The sequence below is a fragment of the Sus scrofa genome, chromosome 1, assembly GCF_054392235.1.
Source record: "Sus scrofa isolate SSC_HxYL_T2T_F1_AM1 chromosome 1, Sscrofa_HxYL_maternal_Yorkshire_Landrace_v2.0, whole genome shotgun sequence".
Lineage (NCBI taxonomy): Eukaryota > Metazoa > Chordata > Mammalia > Artiodactyla > Suidae > Sus > Sus scrofa.
The window spans coordinates 138,782,645-138,798,872 of NC_139383.1; the positions used below are offsets into that span (position 1 = coordinate 138,782,645).

The window sequence follows — 16,228 nt, forward strand, 5'->3', positions numbered from 1 at the left end:
TGGCCAGATGCTCCTCCTCGTTGGGCACAGAGCACCATGGGGCCAGACTTTGATTCTCCGGGCTGCTTCTGCTGTTTTCCCTGAGGCCTGTTCCTCCCCATCTTGGTTTCTCTGTCCCCACTGGGGAGCAGTAGCCCCAGGTCCCACCTCTCCTGCATCCTACGATCAGCTGTGCATCCTTCAGCACCCTGAGACCCCTCCCACTAAAGGTCCTCATACCAGCCCTCACCCCCACTCTGTGACACCAGCCTCTCCTGGTCCCTTGGCAGGAGTGGAAGCAGGATGTAGCAGGGGTAATGCTGTGGATGGAGGAGAAGAGGCTGATGGTGGCAGATGAGCCATCCCAAGAGCCAGGCAACATCCTGAGGGAATTCAGGCGGCACAAAGCAGCTGAGCGCGAGCTGCTGGCCACACAGGGGCATGTGGAGGGCCTGCAGCAGGTGAGGATCATTGGATGCAGTGGGCAGGGCCTGGTGGGCTCCACATTTCCCCTGCAGAGCATGTTTTCAGGGAGCATAGTCACTGGAGGCAGAATCCACCCCAGTCTCCACAGGGTTAGGATTGCCCAGCTTCCTCCCCTAATCAGGCACCCTGTGGTCTTAGTGCCCAGAAAGCTTCTATGGTCCCTTCTCCTCAAGTTTAAGAGACAGCCCTGGAGCCTGCTGCCTCTCCTGGCAGTCTGGCGCCTGCTAACCCCTCACTATTCACAGGCCTCAGAGGAAAACCCTCCCACCTCTGCCAACAGATTTGGGGCCATGGGAACAGCTCGAGGTCTTGCAGCCTGTGGAGTGCAGCTCACAGCACCTCCACTGATGGCCCCGGGCCCAGCCTGTCATGGTCACACTCAGGACCATCAGCTCAACAGGATGCTCCGGGCTTTTGTGTCCCCTGCAGGTTGGAAGAGAGCTGCTGAGGAGCAGGCCCCATGCCCAGGAGGACGTGCAGGCCATGCTTCGGGGTCTGAGTAGCAAGTGGGAAGGGTTGAACCGCAGGATGGCAGAGCGTGGGAAGCAGCTCCAGCAGGCTCGGTGGCAGGACCAGCTCCTGGGGCTGCTGCAGGTCAGCCGAAGAGAGGGATGGGCACAGGAGGGAGACCGAGGCTGGGCTGGGCTGGGCTAGGAACTGACAGGAGGGGAGAGGAGTGCTCTGCTGACTCCAGAGTGGCCCTGGGAAGTCCTGAAGCCTTTGGAGGCCTCTGGCCTATGTTGATCCTGACTTCGCCCACCATTGGCCATTCCAGGATTGCCTCCTGGGTGCCCCTGTGTGCTCAGCACAGCTCGAGTTGCCAGAGAGGAAGAAGTGTGAGGGGAACAGGGGTGCTCATGAGGCTCTGGGAGAAGGGTTGGGCACCCTGGGTCAGGGTGGCCAGTGGCATGGACAGAGGTCGCCAAAGTCCTTGGTGTATCTGGTTGCTACTAGCACTGCACCTTAGAGCCCAGGAAGGGGTACTTGCCAACCTGTACGTGGAGAGCATAATGCAGGGCCCTGTGACCCTCCCCAGGACATCAAGAGGAAGATGGAGCAGCTAGAGGGGGCCCTGCAGAGTGCAGAAATGGGGCAGGACCTGGGCTCAAGCCGGGGGCTGCAGAAACAGCACCGCCAGCTGGAGGCCGAGAGCCAGGCACTGGCCAGCAAGTTGGCTGCCCTGGTCTCTCAGGCCCACCAGGTGGTCAGCTCCCAGACCATCGCAGAGCAGATCCAGAAGCATCTCCAGAGGTACTTGCCTGCTTGATCCATCTCCACCCCATTGTGTGTAACTGCCACCAGGTGAACCTGAGGCCAGTTTCACCCAGTGAGCCCAGCAGAGGGGCCCCCCACAAGCCCTGATGTTGTCAAAGCCTCTTTCCCTTGTGAGTAGTGTCAGCCCTGGAATGGACTCTGCACTAACAGCTGTGTACAATGAGGAGCCCTTTCGTTTCCAAAGCACTTTGCCCCAGCCAGGCGGGTCCTCTGAGTGGGACCCTCTCAGGTGCCTCCCCCTCATCAGATAAGACTTCCCCTACTGTCACCTCATTCCTCATGCATGGGTCTCTGGCTGGGCCAAAAAAAGAACCAAGCACTGGACCTCACCAGCTCCCAGCCTCTCCTTCTCCCTCCCCCCAGGTTGGGGTCCCTGCAGGGACGGCTGGCCACCCGGCGACTGCAGCTGCAGGCCTCAGTCGAGCTGTACCAGTTCCACCACCTGAGCAACGTGGAGCTCACGTGGGTGGCAGAACACATGCCCTCAGCGAGCTCCTGCTCCCCCAAGTCCTTGCATGGTGCCCACAGCCTTCTCCGCAAGCACAAGGTAATGGTCCCGTTTTCTCCCTTTCCCAGACCTTAGTCTCTGCCCCCAGCCCTTTTCTGCCAGTGAGTGTTGCCAGAATTGGGCCCTGGAGCCGCATCCACAGCTCTGTTCCAGGCACCCCATGGCTAAGAGAATCCCAGAGGCGGCAGCGCCTTGTGTTGTTCTGTGGCAGGAACTCCAGGCAGAGGTGAAAGCCCACCGGGGACAGATGCAACGGGTGCTGGGTTCCGGGTGGAATCTCGCAGCCTCCAGGCACCCCGAGGCCCAGCACATCACGGAGCAGTGCCAGAAGCTGGAAGGCCGCTGGGCAGAGCTGGAGCAGGCGTGTGAGGCACGGGCCCAGGGCCTGCAGCAGGCTGCCACTCTCCAGCAGGTAGGATGCCGAGGGCATGGGGTCAGGGGAAGGAGCCAGTCAGTGGCCTCTGTGAGCAATGTCTGCAGGACCTGGGGCTCTCAAGGAGCTAGGTCAGTGGTGAGAACTCGGGGCCTGGAACTGCCTGGTCCCCATGGGTGCAGAAGCCTCTCTGGGCTGCCTGCTGGAGAGCAGTGGTGTGACGGCCTCAGCAGGTGATGTAGGGGTCCCATCTGAGACCATTGGGGTGAGTTGGCACCATTCTTGGCAGTATTTTCTGGATGCATCAGTGCTGGAGGACTGGGTGGAGGAGAAGTGGCAGCTCATGAGCAGTCAGGACTATGGCAGGGATGAGGCAGCCACCATCAGGCTCATTAAGAAGCACCAGGTACTGTGTCCTGAGCATTACCTCTGTGGTCTGGACTGGGCTGATGCTGGGCCAGGGGAAGGGGTCTGTCTCATGCCCAAAGGGCACATCCTGCTTCTCAGAGACACAGAACCCTGCTCTTGCTGCCTGGAAACAAGCCAGCCAGCCCCTCCCCATCCCCCACCCAACTCCTGCAGGGCCCCTGCTCACCCCCAGCAGCCCCCTTCTTCAGAGGCCACCCCTTTGAAAAGCCCATCTGCCTTCTTTCATCTCTGTAGTAATTGACACCCCTGAGACCTCTGGATTTCTCTGCCTTCTCTTCTTGTGTCTTCTCTTCCCCCTGGCACTTTTCTCCTTTCTGAGGGTTACCCGTTCCAGCCCTCCCCACATCTTCCACGGGCTTCTTCTTCCCACACTTTGACTACCTTCCTTTGAGTTAACCAAATACCCTTCCTGAAACCTACCTCCCCCACAAGCATCCCTGATTAAAGCAAGGGAGGCCTGGAGTCCCCCTCCCGCTTCCTGGAATCTGACTCCTAGAACCACACCTGAGCCCTGGACCTATGGCAGTCCTGAACCCTGTTGTCACTCAGTGTCCTCCTACCTGGGCATTTTGTCTACAGAGCCCTAGTGGTCAGTATTTCAAGGTCCTGTGACTGAGGACTTGGAGCCATTCCTAAGGGACTTGCCCATAGCTGTGGCCTCACAGAGCTTCAACATCCCAGGCAACCTGGGAAACTCTGAACTCCATCCATTTTTCGTACTGTGGTGCTGGGGCCCAGGTTACCCATCACTCACCCTTCCCTGCTAGATGGCAAGCCTCTGCAGGCACAGACTGTGTCTTCACTTTCATGGGACAGTAAGATCTCTGTCACCATCGGGTACGCAGATGGTGGGTGCATGAGAGAGCCAATGGGTTGGGATGGGTGGGTGGGTGGGTGGATGCGTGGATGGGGGAGATGGGTGGGTTTCCGATCATCAGGCGAGTGAACAAGAGGGTGAATGGATGGATAGATGGATGCGTCACCCCGTCTGAGCCTTGTGTGCTGGCAGGCCCTTCAACAGGAGCTGGCCTGTTACTGGAGCTCCATGCAGGAGCTTGACCAGAGGACTCAAACCCTCACTGGCCCTGAGGGCCCTGCACAGCTGGGAAGGGTGCAGGAGAGGCTCCGGGAGCGGCTGCAGGCCCTGCAGGAGTTGGCAGCCACACGGTGAGGGGTGCTGTACCCTCAGGTTTAGGGGACCTAGCCACGGTTGACTGTTAGCATCCCATAACCCTGAGCTGGAAGGAGCCCGTAGTCCACATAGGGATGGCAGCTGACTCCTTGTTGTGCATTGCTCCCCTCTTTCCCTAAATCCCTCAGTGAAGGCCCACTGGGCAAGAACCCAGACCCCTAGCCCCCTGCTCCCTGTCCCGCTCTGGCCTTCCTCTGTTGACCTCTCCCTGAATCCAGAGCCTCCAGCTTGGGCAGAGACCATGAATCACCTCCTCCTTCAGGTAACCCCCTGTGGCTGGGCCGGTTGTCCCCAGGGGGGTGGGCAATTAAGTTCTGGGGAACCACGGGTTGTCCCCACAGCAACCGGGAGCTGGAGGGGACCCTGAAGCTGCATGAGTTCATGAGGGAGGCTGAGGCCCTGCAGGGCTGGCTGAGCAGCCAGAAGGAGGAGGCCAGAGGAGGAGAGAGCCTTGGGGAGGACTATGAGCACGTCCTGGTGAGAGGAGGCCTGGGCCAGGGAGGAAGCCCTGGGGCAGGATGCTGGGGGCTAGGCTGGCTGGAGAGGGGGCCATGGGTTCTGAGCCCTGGCTGAGGATGGGTCTTTCAGGTCCAATGGGGCAGGCGCTACAGCCATCCAGCACCCCCTGGCCCAGATGTCACAGAGGTGCCTCGCTCCCCAGGCTGCTTGCCACTCACCAGCTAGGGGCCACCCTGTCACTTGCTCCCCTTTCTCCTCAGAGTGTCCGCACCAAGTTTGCAAGGTTTCAGCACCAAGTGGAGAGGGGTGGCCAACAGGTGGCCACCTGCCAGCAGCTGGCAGAGAGCCTGCTGGAGCATGGACACAGCGCTGCCCCCAAGGCCCGTCAGAGGCAGCAGGATCTGCAGTGAGTGTTGGCCAGGCTGCGTATTTGGAGGAGGGCAAAGGGCAAGCAGGTCCTAGAGTGTTAAGAGGAGGCTCTGTCTTCCCCCGACATGTCTGGAGAGGGGGCTGCTTTCAGAGAAGCTGAGCCTGCCACAGGTGGCCATGGCCTGTAAAGAGAGACAAGGCTGGGTGTGCAGATCAGAGAGCCCTGCCAGACCCCTGGGGCCCTTTTCAAACCGCTGGCTCCCAGGACTTGGAGCAGGGGCCGTGGCAAGACTGCTTAGCTGCCCACTGGCTCATGGGGATCCTCCCCCAACCTTTGAGCTTCGAGGCAAGTCATCCTCGCTTATAACCCCCAGCACGAAGCCCAGCCCAGTCTTAGGGACACAGGGAGAGTTTGCTGAGTAAATGAGGAATGGAGAGCAGATGCGGCCTCTGTCCCTGAGTGATTATCATCTGATTGACCCATTGGGACCTGAGGGCACAAGATGTAAAGAATATACACAGCCCAGAAATCAGTTCATGGAGTTCCCGTCGTGGCGCAGTGGAAACGAATCTAACTAGGAACCATGAGGTTGCGAGTTCAATCCCTGGCCTCACTCAGTGGATTAAGGATCCGACATTGCAGTGAGCTGTGGTGTAGGTCACAGACGCGGCTCAGATCTGGCGTTGCTATGGCTGTGGTGTAGGCTGGAGGCTATGACTCTGAGTCAACCCCTAGCCTGGGAACCTCCATATGCCATGGGTGCGGCCCTAGAAAAGAGAAAAAGACAAGAAAAAAAAAAAATCAATTCAGTGCTGAGCATGCCAACAGTGAAGGATTGGATTCAAAGCAAAGCTAGAAAGACAGGCTCCAGGACTAGGTGGGAGAGGGGATTAGGAAGAAGAGTTTGGGTTAGTCCTGGATGCAGCCCAGAGAGCAGCGGGGCTGACCAGCCCAGCGAGGGGGCAGAATGTGGGTCCAGGCCAATGACTGACTGGCTGCCCCCTCCCTCACCCCCGTGGGCAGGGCCGCCTGGTCGGAGCTGTGGGAGCTGACCCAGGCCCGAAGCCGCCTGCTCCAAGATGCTGAGGTCACTCTGAAAGTTCACAGAGATCTGTCGGAGGCCCTCATCCAGGTCCAGGTGTGAGCCTGGGGGAGGAAGTCGGTTCTTTCTAGAACTGGATCCAGGCTCAGTGCTCCCCCCTCCATTCCTAATGCCCTTGGCCATGTCCTTTCCTCAGGAGAAAGCCTCAAGTCTCCCCTGTGACGTGGCCCAGGACCTGCGTGGGCTGGAGGCCCAGCTAAGGAGACAAGAGGGACTGGAACGGGAACTTGTGGGCACTGAGCGGCAGGTGAGCCCAGGTCTGGCTGCCTCTCCCACTCAGTCCCACAGGCCCCGGTGGACACCCATCTGCTCTCTGGCTTTCTCCCCACTCCCTCAGGGCCACCAGCCATGCCCACTGTGCATGGAGGGCATGGGCCAGGAGGGACTGTGAGCTGAGCTGGCCCTTCAGCCTCCCCTCCCTACCCCCCACCTTGCCCCCAGCTGCGGGAGCTGCTGGAGACTGGAGGCACCATGCAGAAGCTGGGGCCCAGGCCTCAGGCTCTGGCAGTGCAGCAGAGGCAGCAGGCTCTGGAGCAGGCCTGGGAGGCCCTGAAGCTGCACGTAGAGCAGCGCCGGACCCACCTGGAACAGGCACAGCTCCTGGCCCACTTCCACACAGCGGTGAGGCTCCTTTCCCCTGGTGTGCGTGTGTTGTACTGTGAGTGTGCATGCACTAATAAGGCCCTGGATGGAAAACGAGTGTGAACATGAGCAGGAAGAGCATTGGGCAGGAAGAGCAATGTAGGTATCTGTCTGGCCAGTCAGAGGGCTCAGCCCAGGGGGTCCTGCTGTGATTCCTTAGGTTTGTATCAATAACAGCCCAGGTGAGAGAGAGCACAGTCAAGAGACAGGGGTCATAGCCAGAGCACAGGAGGAAAAATACCCTAGGAGAGCCCATAACAAGAGACCCAACTGTCCTAAACAGTGACCTCTAGATCAACTGGCATCTTTTTTTTTTCCCCTTTTCTTTTTAGGGCCACACCTGCAGCATATAGAAGCTCCCAGGCTAGGAGTCAAGTCAGAGCTACAGCTGCCAGCCTACACCACAGCCACATCAATGCGGGATTCAAGCCAAGTCTGTGACCTACACCACAGCTCATGGCAATGCTGGATCCATAACCCACAGAGTGAGGCCGGGGATCAAACCTGCATCATCATGGATACTAGTCAGATTCGTTTCTGCTGTGCCACAAGGGGAACTCCAGCCAACATCTTTTTAATACCTTTGTTGAGCTCTGTGCTAAGAGCTATGGGTGAGAGAGGAGGTGATATAGAGCCTATGAAAGATGGACTCGCTGCCATCAGGGAGCATATCTAGCTGGGGACATGACCCTAATGCCCCAGAGAGTCAGGTTGGGACAGTAAGCCCCAGCCCTGGGCTGTCTAGGAGTCTCCATGTCCCGGTGCCTGGCAGACCAGAAAGCCGAAACTATGACACAGCAAAAGGGATCCAGTTTGAAGACCCAGCTCTGCCACTTCTTAGCAGTGTGGACTCAAGCAAGGCACTTATCCTAGCTTGTAACACCCTGTGTGTGAGTGCCTAGAAGTTCCATAACTCTTGCACACACATTGTACCCTCTTGATCTGGGCAAGGAGGTGTTAGGACAAAGACCCAAGGCTCTTCCAGCTCTAACATGTATTGGTACACAAATCAACAGAAGACTATTTGTAAGTAGGAAACCAGAGATTCAGAGGACAAGGCAAGCAGTGAGATGTCATGAGATGTCGGGGGGCCAGGGCAGGCTCCATGAGGCACAGGAGGCCTTGGCTTTTGATGAACATGTGAGCTGGGAAGGGATGGAAGGAAGGGGAAGAACTTCTAAGCAAGAGGCCCAGCGAAAGCCAAGGGTGGGGAGAAATCTCAGGTCGGGGCGAGGAGGAGGCTCTTCTGCACCTGTGGAAGTTCAGTGGCCCTGGGGGGACTGGGTTGAATGATAACAGAGGAATCAGGTGACCCCGGGCCCCTTGAGCCTCACCTGAGGCTCTGACCCCCAGACAGCTCAGGGCCACTCCAGGGTGTGAATGGATCCTCCAGAGCTGGAGGGCTGTAGTTGTGCCTCCGAGCCTGGTTCTCTGCTGCCCAGCCCAGGCCTCACCTCTCTCTCTCCCTCTGTCTCCCTGGGGTCCAGGTGTGGGACTACACCTCCTGGGTAGCCAGTGTGTGGCCAGAACTGCAGGATGGGGAGAGCTCCCAGGAACCCCACCACAGTCTGCTAAAGCTCAGCGCCCACCAACAGCTTCAGGCAGAGCTGCAGGCCCGGGAGGAGCTGCACCAGCATGCCACCCAGCTGGGCCAGCAGGTGCTTCTGGCTTCAGGGACATCTGTCAAAGAGGTGGGCCCCCTTTTCTAGTGCCCCCAGCCTCCCCTGACGGAGCCTGCCCCGATCACTGTGTCACATGCCATGGCCTCCGAGGCTTCCCTCGGGATCCGCTTCTGTCTCGTCCATGCGGCTCTCTCCAGTGCAGGCTCCCCACGTGCCCATCCCCAGGTCCAGGAAGAGCTGCGAGCCCTGCAGGACAGGCGGGAGCAGGTGTTCCAGGCCTGGGAGCAGAAGCAGGAGAGGCTGCTGGCCGTGCACCGGGAGCAGCTCTTCCTCAGAAAGTGTGGCCGCCTGGACAAGATGCTCACAGCCTGGGAGGCAGGTGTCCTCACCCCATAGGAGGCACACGTAACTCCTAGTCCCATTCTTCCCCCTCTCTCCCCTCCCCCCACTCACTCACTTGCTTTCTGGGGCTCTGGCTTTTCCTTGATGGGGCACCCAGAGGCTGCACACTGCCTCAGCCCAGAGAGCTGCAAATGAGGATGTGGGGCTGGCTGTCAGAACAGTCCCTGATGGCCTCTGCCTTTTCCACGGGTTGATCCAGGTCTTCCTGAAAACCAGCACCCTGGGGAGCTCTGTGGAAGAGGTGGAGCTGTTGATCCGCAAGCATGAGACCTTCCAGAAAGTGCTGACTTCCCAGGATGAGAAGGTAATGGGTTTGGTCAGAGTTGGATGGTGGGAGTCTGGGAAATCTACACAGTTCGAAATGGGGGACTTGGGTACTTGATATGTACCCACAAGTAATGCTGATATATGAGGGTGGGCTGGGGCACCTGGTTAGCACTGACTGAGCTTAGGAGGAGGGCCTGGGCTGGGATGGCCCAACTGCGAGGACACAGGGACCATGTGTCACGTGGTCATGGGGAGTGGGAGGGAGGGGGCTGGTTCTGGCTTGCTGGGAGGACCCGCCAGCCCTAGGTCGCACCTGTGGGCCAGCCCCTCTCCAGCCTCCCCAAGTGGAAGAACAGCGGGCTGTGCCACCCTCAACCCCCACCCCACCCACAGGTGGCAGCCCTGTGTGAGCAGGCGAAGATGTTCACGGGTCCCAGGGCACAGGGCCTGCTCCACGTGGTGCTGGAGCGCCGGGCGCGGGTAAAGGAGCTGGCGGAGGACTGGGGATGCGCCCTGCACACCTCCCTGCTGATAACTGCCTTCACCAGGGCCGCCATCCAGGTCAGCCCCCCCCCTCCCCAGCCCAGTGCCTTCCACTTGGGCCACATGGTACAGGTTACAGATAACGTTTACCTTCATGGGCTCGTTCAGGCTTCGACACAACCCTGAAGTTTGGAGAGTTAAATGGCTTTCTCAGGAGCCATGCTGGAGCCCAGGCATTTGACTCAAAGCCCTGTGAAGACCCTGCTGCTTCCTAAGGTCTCAGTAACCTGGGGCAAAAAGAGGCATTGGGGAGTTTCTGTTGTGGCTCAGAGGGTTAAGAACCCAGCTAGTGTCCATGAGGTTGCAGGTTTGATCCCTGGCCTCGCTCAGTAGGTTAAGGATCCAATGTTGCCGTGAGCTGTGGTGTAGATCACAGATGTGGCTCAGATCGCGTGTGGCTGTAGCTGTGGTGTAGGCCTGCAGCTGCAGCTCCAATTGGACCCCTAGCCTAGGAAATTCCGTATGCTGTGGATGCGGCCCTAAAAAGAAAAGAAAGAGAGGCATTGGGAGAGAGCAGAGCAGTCCAGAGCCCAGGGCAGGCAAGCCTCACCTCCAAAATGAGATTCCACCCAGTGTCCCTGCCCAGGCCCTTCCTGTGTCTGGGGGGTACCTGGGCCCCGGGCTGTCTTTTGGGTCTGGGACCATTGGATCTCATTTACCAGGCACTGCCCAGCCCTGCCCTTGGGCCAGCAGTCAGCTACCTGGGCAACAGCTGGGAGCAGGCATGCAGGACAGCTCTGTGGACCAAGGCAGCATCAGCATCATGAGATTCGTGTCCCCACCCCCACCAGGTCGAGGACTGGATCCAGGAGCGACTCCAGCAGCTGAAAGAGCCAGTTCCTCCTGGGGACCTGAAAGATAAGTTGAGGCACCTGCAGAAACACCAGGCCTTTGAGGCAGAGGTCCAGGCCCATGAGGAGGTCATAATCTCTGTTGCCAAGGTACCAGCCAGGCCCCCACTCCCACCCCCCATCCCCCACCTCCAGTGGCCAAGGGGAAAGGTCTGAAGCAGGAGGAGCCCGTGATGGAGAAAAAGCAGGAGAAAGGGCAGCAGGCGAAGTCTCCTGATGTCCCCTCTCTCCCCAGGAGGGGGAGGCTCTCCTGGCACAGAGCCACCCTCGGGTGGGAGAGGTCTCCCAGAGGCTGCAGGCACTGCAGGAGCACTGGGAGAAGCTGAGGCAGGCAGTGGCCCTCCGCAGCCAGGACCTGGTGGACAGGCGGAACTTCTTGGAGTTCCTGCAAAGAGTAGACATTGCAGAGGCCTGGATCCAGGAGATGGTGAGACCCAGCCGGGCAGGGACAGAGCGGTGATTGGGGCTTCGGGGCTGACAGATGGGGGAGGGAGCCCCAGCAGGGAGTTCCCAAAGTTTCCCCCTGCCCCAATACCACCCTAGCCACTGGTGCACCCAGCGCTGGGTGCTCAAGAGTGCAGCCTTCCTGACCCTGGGCCTCCACAGGAGGTGATGGTGAACATCAGTGACCTGGGCCACGACCTTGAGCACTGCCTGCAGCTCCGTAGGCAGCTCCGCCAGCTCCCAGGAGTCTGGGCCGGGGTAAGGGGGCCCTGCCATGCATCCTTGCATTGGGAAATGCAGCTCGGGGTAGTGACTGAGCCTGGGCTCTGGAGCCAGATGTGGGCCTTCATGTCATCTCCACACTTAACAGCCTGCATGCACTTGGGCAGGCTCCTCAGCTTGCCAGGGCTTAGTTTCTTCATATTTAACATGGGAATACCGCTTACCTCATAGGTAAAAGAACATGCGTGTGGTGGTAGTAGTTACACAAATCTACCCACGTGATAAAACTTCCTGGCCCTGTACCTGCCCCCAACACACAGATGGATGCATGTCAGTTCTGCTCGATGCTGAATAAAGTCTGTAGTCTGCCTAACAGTGATACCAAAGGCAGTGTCCTGGTTTTCATATGGTGCCATAGATAGTAAGCTGTGACTGTTGAAGGAAGCTGGGCAAAGGGTACATGGGTCTTCTTTATACAAACTGTGCGATTTCCTCTGCATCTGATTATTCCAAAAAATGTTTTAAATGCACTTATGCCTGAGCGTGATGGATGATCAGTAAAGTGCAGTTGCTCAGAACCCTCGTTCAGCATCTCAGTGTCTCCCCTAGACCCCCTTCCCCACTCATACACACCCGCAAAATCAATTTCTCTTATGTGGTGCAGAGGAAAGAAATTGGACAGGTGTATTCACAGTCATGTGTTAGAGCCCAAATGTTCTAACTTCATCCCCTGAAGTATGTGACTTCTTTTTTTTTTTTTTTTTTTTTTTTTTTTTAATGGCTGCATCCATGGTGTCTCTAAGTTCCCCAGGCCAGGAAATGAATCTGGGCCATAGTTGTGATGTAGGACACAGCTGTGGCCATGCCAGATCCTTGAACCTACCTGCGCCTCTACAGTGACCCAAGCCACTGCAGTCAGATTCTTAACCCATTATGCCATAGCGTGAACTCCAGTATATGGCTGCAGAGCTCCAATGTAAGCCTTTTGTGGAGTTTCTTGCTGGCCTAGCAGGTTAAGGATCTGGCATTGTCACTGCTGTGGCTCGTGTTACTGCCGTGGTGCAGATTCAATCTCTCCCTAGGAACTTCGCCATGGGTGGCTTAAAAAAAAGAAAAAAAAAAAAAAAAAAAGGCCTTTACTAAAGTGGAATTTCACAGCCACTGCGCCAGATGCTGTAGTAGAAGGAGTATTAGATAGACTTGAGGAGCTGGGCTTGGGTCCTACCTCTGCCATCAATTGACCATGTTAGCCTTCAAGCTCTGCCCTGTCGATAAAAGAGAGAAACCCCCTTTCCTGCTCAACCCCTTTGAGACACCTGTTAGGAAATGCTTTGGAAATGGAGACCAACGCAAGATGCTTTTACTGGACAGGACACCTGCAGTCCTACCCACTTCAGGGACCCCCTCCCCATGTAGCCACCAGCGGCCCCCTACAGTGACTGAGCAGTGGCAACTTCAACCCAGTGACTCCCAGGGCTGGGGACGTCCTGACCTAAGGAGGCTGACACCACTTCATTCTAACCCTTACTTTGCTTTGCTTTTCTTTTTTTTTCTTTTTTTTTTTTTTTTTTTTTTGGTCTTTTTGCTATTTCTTTGGGCCGCTCCCGTGGCATATGGAGGTTCCCAGCTAGGGGTCGAATCGGAGCTGTAGCCACTGGCCTATGCCAGAGCCACAGCAATGCAGGATCTGAGCCGCGTCTGCAACCTACACCACAGCTCACGGCAACGCCGGATCGTTAACCCGCTGAGCAAGGGCAGGGACCGAACCCGCAACCTCATGGTCCCTAGTCGGATTCGTTAACCACTGAGCCATGACGGGAACTCCTACTTTGCTTTTCTTATCCTGAGAAGCTGCATTTTCCTTTAAAAACGTCTATCCATCAGTGAGTGCTTGCCCTCCCCCTCCTGCCTGCTCCTGGCCTGGAGAGCACATTTTCTAGCCTTAGAGACAACCCTGGGCTACAGGCCAGGCCCAAGTGTATCTTGCTCGCTGCACTTGGCCTGGGATGGAACGGCCACGACAGAGAAAGCAGCTGCCTCCACTCCCCAGACATGCTGTTTCTCAAGCTCTCTCAGGCCCAAGCAGACCCCCCAAGTGCTGACTGTGTGCAGAGAAGGGGCTCAGAGTGGGTGTTGCCGAGACCCTCACCCTGCACCCCCACAGGACACGGTGGATGACGCCCACATCAGGAGCATCAGTGACTTGCCAGTGAAGCTCAAGAATCGGGACTCTGAGCAGGTCGAGACCATCTGCCAGCGGCAACATCAGCTCAACAACAGGCCAGTCCCTGAGCTGGGAGCAGCGGGGCCGGGAGAAGGGGGCTGGAGGGCCGCCTCAGACTGAGCCTGACACCCTCTCTGCCAGGTGGAACCGTTTCCATGGCAGCTTGCTCCGGTATCAGCAGCAGCTTGAAGGGGCTCTGGAGAGACACACGTTGTCCCAAAAGCTGGATGACATCATTGAGCGGATTGGGGAAAAAGTGAGCAGCCAGGAGCCAGTGCGTCCACCCCTCGCCTGCCTCTCCTCTTTAGTTGGGTATCAGAGCCAGCTCTCACTAGGGGCCCATCAGGGGGTCTTCCAGGGCCTCTTGGGGTCACTTCTAGACCTAGAAGCCCCCATTGCACGCTCAGAGGCTAGCCTACCTGGCTCCCTTCTCCCCCAGAAGCACCACGAATCCAGAGGCCCAAGCACCCCTCTCCCCACTGTTTCCTCTATTGTCCCTGAGCAAGGCCAGAACCCTCAGGAGGTTTGCCCAGAGTTGTGTCAGCAGTCACAAGAAACCTGGCCTTGACACTGGCAGAGGCAGGAGTAGAGAAGTTGTACACATCCTGAGAAGTGCCCCCATGAAGCAGGCTATGCTCCGTTGCGAGCATTCAAAGGCCTCTGGTTCCTGCCTCTGCCAGGCAGGTCTGTGCTCAGTTCCCCGCAAGAGAATGAGCGTCAGGTGAGACAGTGACTGCGGCTGCACCACACCCACCGGTGGAGGTTACTACCACTGGGGAAACGCCACCCCAGAGGTCTCCTGGCAATCTTCCTCCTTCATAGAAGGAAGGGACCGCTGGTCAGGGCCAGCGTCCTGCTCCAGCCTCAGAGGGCACTGAAAATGAATCAGGCTGGGTGCTTGCTTCCTGCACAGAAACCCCATGGCCGGTGACCCCTCTGCAATGAGGGAGGAGCTGGAGCTAAGGCTGGTAGCAGCACCCTTTCCCTTCCCAGGCTGCCCTGCTCCAGGCCCTGAACTGCAGGCAAGATCCGGAGAGCCTGCAGAGGCTGATGTGGAAACACAAGGCATTGGAGCAGGAAATAGGCCTCATCCAGGCCCAGGTGGAGGTGTGCAGCTGGGTGTCGGGTGGGTTCCAGGCCCAGAGTTCCTAGTCCGTGGGTCCCCAGGCAGGCGTGCTGGGGCGGAGGAAGCAAGATTCAGTACCTCAAGAGGCAGCCAGGCCCACTCAGTTGTACAACCCCAGGCTGGGCTCCCCTGAGTACGATCCACCTCCGTGCTCCAGCCCCTGACCTTGGCTTCCCTCACAGCTTCTAGAGTGTGAGGTGAGCCGCTTCTGCCAGAGGAGCCCTGAGGCAGCCTCCAGCCTCACCTGCAAGCAGCAGGAGATGATGGATAGCTGGTGGCAGCTCCGGAGTGGGGCTCAGAAGTGGTACACTCCCCCGGGGCCTCACCCTCCCTGCCCTCTTCCCTGCAGCATCTCAATCCCCACTTTACCAGAGAGTCTCTCTCCGTCTTTCCAGTAACCCCCTGTATTGCCACTGTATAAATTCCCAGCCCATGGGCCCTTCTTTGGCTAAAGGGATTCTGGGAGAGAAGGCACTGGTGGGCACAGGGGGAAAGGGGCTCAGAGGTCCTGGGACCAGCTGATGAACCCCGTGGGCAGGAAGGAGTCGCTCGATGCCTTGCACCAAGCTCAGAAGCTGCAGGCTGTGCTGCAGGAATTGCTGGCCTGGGCCCGGAGCCTGCGAGCTGAGATGAATGTGAGGAGCACCCCTGGCAGCCTGGAAGAGGTCCGGCTCAGGCTGGAGGAACACCAGGAGAGCAAGGTGAGGGGCCCAGACCCGGGGGCCTCTCCTAGGATCTCACCTTGTCTCTGGCCTTCCCTCACTGTGGTCCTAGTTTTCTCCAGGGTTCTTTCTGCAGTGGCTCCCTCTGCCTGTCTCTTCTTCCACCCCAGCCCCTCACCTGTCTTCCCTGCCGCTCCTCCTTCCCACGTGGCCTCTCCCCTCCCACTCAGGGAGCCTCTGCCACTGGGATCTGAGCCCAGTCCTCTTACAGGCCGAGCTGGACTCCCACAAAGACAGCATCAGCCTGGCCCGAAGCACTGGGCAGCGACTGCTTGCCACTGGGCACCCATCCACCCCCGACATCCGCCAGGCCCTAGCTGGTTTAGACCAGGAGTTGAACAGCCTGGAACGGGCCTGGCATGAACACCAGCTCCAGCTGCATCAGGCCTTGGAGCTACAGGTAGGCAGCCTCCATCCCACCACTACCCCTGGGACCTGTGCTAAACCCCTGTCCCTGGTCAAAGCCAAAGCCAGAGAGGCTGCCTTGCCAGGGGCTTTTCCCACTGCCGACCATTCAGTCATGCATGGCCAGTCTCACCTGCTGTGCACTGGTTCTGTTAAGCCAGGCCCCTGGTCCCTGGTCCCTGGTCCCTGGTTTCCCACCGGACCACCAAGAGGGTCAGTGGACCTGCAGTGACTGGACCCTCTGCTCACTTCCTCTCGCCTTTTCCTTTCCCAACAGCTGGTTCTGAGCTCTGTGGAACACATGGAAAGTTGGCTCTGCAGCCAGGAAGCCTGCGCAGCCAGTGAGGGTCTTGGGGTATGTGCCCAGCAGAAGTGAGGGAGGGTTTGTAAGAGCAGCATTAGGGATCGAACTGGCCAATGCTGCCTGAGCTCCCCAGGCCAAGGGCACCCCCTGACCCTCAAGCACTTTGGTCTCTAAGCACTTACCCATCCAGCATTGGCAGTTCTGGTGCCCTGCAGGGGTGGGGGACACAGGGAATGCCATGGGAGCTTAGAGGATGAGTGTGCCCCCTGCCGCCTTCTTGC

General features: G+C 58.2%; 1 protein-coding gene across 1 annotated transcript in view; it reads left to right on the forward strand.

Annotated features, from left to right (window-relative positions):
- Positions 1–16,228, forward strand: part of SPTBN5 (spectrin beta, non-erythrocytic 5) — a 51,352-nt gene that overhangs the window by 21,066 nt on the left and 14,058 nt on the right. Inside the window, 26 exon segments of the mRNA XM_085013907.1 lie at positions 270–440; positions 895–1,059; positions 1,502–1,716; positions 2,104–2,287; positions 2,460–2,660; positions 2,911–3,027; positions 4,060–4,217; positions 4,584–4,719; positions 4,962–5,107; positions 6,095–6,209; positions 6,310–6,420; positions 6,615–6,794; positions 8,303–8,506; positions 8,663–8,812; positions 9,039–9,143; positions 9,500–9,667; positions 10,441–10,590; positions 10,736–10,927; positions 11,107–11,202; positions 13,331–13,483; positions 13,485–13,646; positions 14,384–14,497; positions 14,699–14,820; positions 15,055–15,217; positions 15,450–15,638; positions 15,921–15,998. Coding sequence (XP_084870033.1) covers positions 270–440; positions 895–1,059; positions 1,502–1,716; positions 2,104–2,287; positions 2,460–2,660; positions 2,911–3,027; positions 4,060–4,217; positions 4,584–4,719; positions 4,962–5,107; positions 6,095–6,209; positions 6,310–6,420; positions 6,615–6,794; positions 8,303–8,506; positions 8,663–8,812; positions 9,039–9,143; positions 9,500–9,667; positions 10,441–10,590; positions 10,736–10,927; positions 11,107–11,202; positions 13,331–13,483; positions 13,485–13,646; positions 14,384–14,497; positions 14,699–14,820; positions 15,055–15,217; positions 15,450–15,638; positions 15,921–15,998 — 3,945 coding nt within the window.